This window comes from Cryptomeria japonica, chromosome 8, assembly GCF_030272615.1.
Source record: "Cryptomeria japonica chromosome 8, Sugi_1.0, whole genome shotgun sequence".
NCBI classification, from domain to species: domain Eukaryota; kingdom Viridiplantae; phylum Streptophyta; class Pinopsida; order Cupressales; family Cupressaceae; genus Cryptomeria; species Cryptomeria japonica.
Genome location: NC_081412.1, coordinates 28,414,407 through 28,419,244, shown reverse-complemented (window position 1 = coordinate 28,419,244; position 4,838 = coordinate 28,414,407). Strand labels below are relative to the sequence as shown.

At 34.4% G+C, this 4,838-nt stretch overlaps 1 protein-coding gene across 1 annotated transcript; it reads left to right on the top strand.

Moving 5' to 3' along the window:
* The first annotated feature begins 1,465 nt into the window (after positions 1-1,465).
* Positions 1,466-4,581, top strand: LOC131078549 (protein XRI1). The gene is made up of 8 exons (XM_058016272.2): positions 1,466-1,672; positions 1,775-1,885; positions 2,439-2,581; positions 2,865-2,946; positions 3,220-3,304; positions 3,469-3,503; positions 3,592-3,666; positions 3,772-4,581. Exons 1-8 carry the CDS (start codon positions 1,600-1,602, stop codon positions 4,086-4,088), a joined length of 921 nt encoding a protein of 306 aa, XP_057872255.1. The 5' UTR covers positions 1,466-1,599; the 3' UTR covers positions 4,089-4,581.
* Positions 4,582-4,838: the final 257 nt, after the last annotated feature.

The following is a 4,838-nucleotide window of genomic DNA, read 5'->3' as shown; positions in this document are numbered from 1 at the left end:
AAAATCTAATTTATATTTACTCTTTTAGATCAATTCTCAAACTTAGCTTTACATTGTGTGAATTATTCCCCATATTTATATAATAATATAATTTAAAAATTGTTCCAAGGAAATATTTTTAAAATTGTAATAATGACTATAGTTAAAAGGAAAGTAATGAAGTTGCTTTCCCTAGGTTGAATTTGAATTGGGCTATGGTCACACCTAGGCTTGAAAGGCACATGGGGACTAAAAAGGTACATGTTTCACATCCCCTAGTCCTTGTACCTCATTCTTTCCACTTGGTATTTAGGGCATTTAAGCCTCAAACTATCGTCACCTCTACTCTCAATTTCAAACAAAACTAATTATAAATTCAAAATGGAATATTCTATTCATTCCAAAATTACCTTTTAACTAATGATTTACTTAGTGCACACTAAGTAAGCTCATAATGAGGCACGGGTTGCTAAATATACGGGCGATATGCATGCCGTAGATCTAGAAAAAAATTAAGGAAAAAGCACAAACGACAACTAAAAGCGAAATTCCATGGCAAAGCACAATCAAAATTTTAATCATACTGCAACATTTTTAAACTTTAAAACATGTTATCTAGATAGCTGTGTAGATTAAGAAGAATGTTGGTTGATGAGATCCGAGTAAGATCATTGTTGGCCACAATCATACAGTCGAGTAAATCTGTGTTTTTTAAAATCAATACAATCATTATAACTCCCATGGGAAACTTCAAAATAATAATATCTTTCTTAGGACAAGAATTGCCTACAGTGGTCCAAATAGATCTTGTAAGGGACGGTGTTCATGCAATCCAAGCTCTCAGGAATGAATCTAGACCTTACACTGCTGGGTTTTTTCACTGAAAGCCCTTAGACAAAGCTTATGATGATGTTTTCTTTCTTTACCTGCAATTTGTAGTAGCAATTTGTCATAGTCTATTGCTATCTTGTGTCGTCCCCACCAATTCCCCAATAACAAAACATTTGGAAAGCTTTTTCCTGCACGTTCACCAAGAAAGCAAGACTTTAGAGAGCACATTTGACCCAGTTGTTTTCAACTCCAATTCGTATGGAATCATATCATCTGCCCTAAACTACTCCTTTGACCTTCGAGGTTGTGTAGTTATCATGGACAAAATCGTGATTTCTTGCATACCAAATCCACTTACTGAATACCCAATACAAGCAAGTACTTTTAAACCAGTCCAATTAGGGGAGGTGAGGTGATTATAGTATACAGTTGATGTAAAAAGTCGAATCTTATCCTTCAAATGTAGTGGAAGTTTACCTGTACTTTGAGGAATTGAGTCTAGTTAAGGGAGGTAATATTATAGTATGAGTGCTAATGTTAAAAGTAAGGATCTTATCATTGATATCTAGTGGGTGTTGTAGATTTGTTTAACAAGCTGGACAAATGATGTGATATATCACTATTAAACATTGGATATGAAAATTGAAATGATGTAGTGGGTGGTGCATTCTTGGGATCTTCAAATGAAAATGCTTCTTCTCAATCAGTGCTCAGTAGCCTTGCATGCCTTGAACTTTTTGGCATAAAAACCATGATTCATTCCATTCGTTTGAATTAGCAGTTGTGTCAATGGCAGCGAATCACGGCAACCTCTGGAACTGGGACTATGAAAATTTTAGGCTTGATTCAGATTTCCCTATGGGTCAGTTGACTTAGAGTTTGTTTGTTTGTTGTTCTATTATTCAGTATTGTTTAATCCTTTTTGAGTCTTTTCTGATGATTTGGCTTGTGAATTCATGCTCAGCTATACCTCAATCAGTGTGGGATGAATGGGAGCACAGTTTACTTGCTTCTACACCTTCATCACAGATAATTCAGCAGCCCCAGTTATCAACATTATCTTTATACAATGAAGGTCAGTACACAGTCCCTTGATCTGCTGTTGATGAATGAATATGTAATATGTATTGCAGTTATTAGGTTTCCACAGTCTATGATAGTGTAATTTGAGTTTCTGGATTTGACTGTGTGTGTTTTATCTCATCAACGTTTCAAATCATATACTATGATCCATCATCATGCTAGTCTATTTTCTTTGCTAGCTCTTAAGAATGAATCATAGAGTATGATTCGAAACATCGATGAAAACAAAAGATACACAAAGTCAAATCCAGAAACTCAAATTACAAGATAATATGTATGATTTTGCTGCTAGTAAACGTCTGGATAGATAGCATATGTATGATTTTGCTGCTAGTAAACGTCTGGATAGATAGCATATAGATTCTGTTTGAGGTATTTGTGCTATATAACAATTCAGGCTCTACACTACATTATTAGTTTCTAACTTTCAGATTGGCATTAGTTGGTTCCAAATTTATTCAAGGCCTTTTCATTGTTTTCCAACTTCAAGAGCTTTCTTGGAGCTCCAAGAATTCCTTTTTAAACTAAAGCACCTTTGATTGCAGGAATAACTGATATTTCAGCAGCTACTTCAACATGTTACAGAGATTTTTATGAAGAAAGCCCTATATGTAAAAGAAGACGCATGCTTCTGTTCCCAGGAGATGAAGCTACTCATTATGGAAATTATGATTATGAATCCATGCGGGTAAAGATTGAATTCCATAACTGTTATTTTCTAGAAACAAACATTGCAGGGTTACCTTTATGATAATGATAAATGGTGCACCAGTCTATATAAGGGTTTTGTATTTGATTTAGTTAACAGCTTTTTAACTAGTCAGCATCTAAAAATGAAGGTAATGGTGAGAAAATGGTCCAAGAAAAGGTGAAAGTAATGAATGGTAAAAGCAAAAAGGAGAAGAGTATTCAAACTAAAACAAATTATGTGTTTTTTTTTCTGACCCAAATAAACAATCGGATTGATGCAGAGTTGTTCAGGGTATGACTTAAGAAGTATATGCGAGAGCATTCAACTTCCGGAATCAACAGCAAGTTCCCTGTGGTTCTCTGGTAATACAACACTATAAAAGTTAGACATTAGATTTCTCCAGTCTATAATGATTATCTTGTTGTGCTTCTGGATTTAACTTTGTAGAATTTATTTGCATCAACTTTTTTCCAGAAATGTTGATGCACATAAATTCTACAAAATTAAATCCAGAAGCACAAGATGATAAATATAAAAATTAGTTATTCTTATACTTCAACTGTGAAGATCTATACTGTCCACACAGTTGGATTTGTTCATGATTGAACGATGACAATTTGGATTTTGATTGACAGATGATCAGATTCTTTGCCCCAAGAAGTTGTGCCAGGAAAAATTCCCTGAGCAAGAAGGTCTAGAATTAAAAATAGATGGACAAACGTAAGTAAATTAAATGTATATATGGAGGGTTTTTTGTTCATTTTTTTTTCATGCTGATATGCCTGCAATAATAGTTTGAGTGAAAAAGGATCGGCAATTGTATTTATGGAAAGTTTTTGGGGCCTTGGATGAAATTTAACAAGTTATCTGTCTGAATGAAACAGGAACATCTTACCACCACCATTTTTCAACCAACAAGGTAAATGAAATCAATATTAATGGTCATTTTAATATACTATTCTATTATTTGGTTTGCAGACAGTTGATATTGTGGTTTTTCATTGTAGAAAACAAAGCCCCAGTGAAACCTGATTTACAGCAATTTGAGGAAAAACCTTCAATCAACAGACCTTCACTTGAGGGTAAATTAAGCTTTCCCCTGATGATCTAATCTATCTGTTTTTCATGAATAATCAACTTTTTTTTATGATCATAATGTTAAGATGTGTTTGTTAATGTGTTATTAGGTGTGGGTGTAAAGAAGATCAATACTGATCCACTTACAGCTGCTAAGAAGAAGGACAAGCTGGCCACCCCAGTTCTGGCATATCCATTTGCTGTGCTAAAGCCCAGTGGGGTTGAAGGAGATGTGACACTGAATGACATAAACAAGAGAATTTTGATGCCTCCCAAAAGGCCCATCCAACATCCTGTTGGGGACTATGCCAAAATTCCATCTGCTGCTTCAACTGGCTCTGGGCTTTCTGGAAAGGCTGTGGTTGCTCTCACCAAAATACACACTCAGGGCAAAGGGACCATTACAATTATGAGGACAAAAGGCTGAGTTGTGCATTATGTGCAACCCATGTATAGGATAAATTGTTCTAAATTCAGTTTAACATGTTGCAGATGTTCTCCCAAAGTCTTGATATACATCCAAAACCATCTAAATAGACACCAACAAATGGTGATTTCATGATAGATTTTGTTATGATTTATCGTGTTATTGCATCAACACATAGAAGACTTATCCTAAGAACATGGCGTCATCAATTGAAAGTATAATCACCAGTAGAAATTAGAGACCTCACAAAAGAGAAGTGAAGTTAGGACATAGAAATTTTGCTTCTTAAAATAACTTAAGAAGTCTGTAGTTTGTACATATATATGTATATTCTTTTTATCTGAACTGGATTTGAGATTTGCCTGGAATAGGAGAATTGGGCAATATTGGTTTGTAATGTATTTTATTGGGATTTCATGAAACTTTCTATATTTCATGTTTTGTATCACATATTGATAATTATATACATAATGAAGACTTGTATTACAAATTTTCTAGCTGTGTTCCATAGCTGAATCTCATGATTCAATATAACAAAAGTTTCTCTTGATCTGTCTGCATCATGAATAATAAAAAATATATTGTGGGTTTCCTTGAACTGGCATTGGATATTTCTTCTGCTATATTTCCACGTTGTTGGTTGGAAAAAATACAAAAGAATCTACGAAGTCAATGGTAGCCATGTTGCAGAGAGAGTAAAAGGACCCTTCAAGTGGGGGTAATGAGAACAGAATATTCTGATGAGTAAAA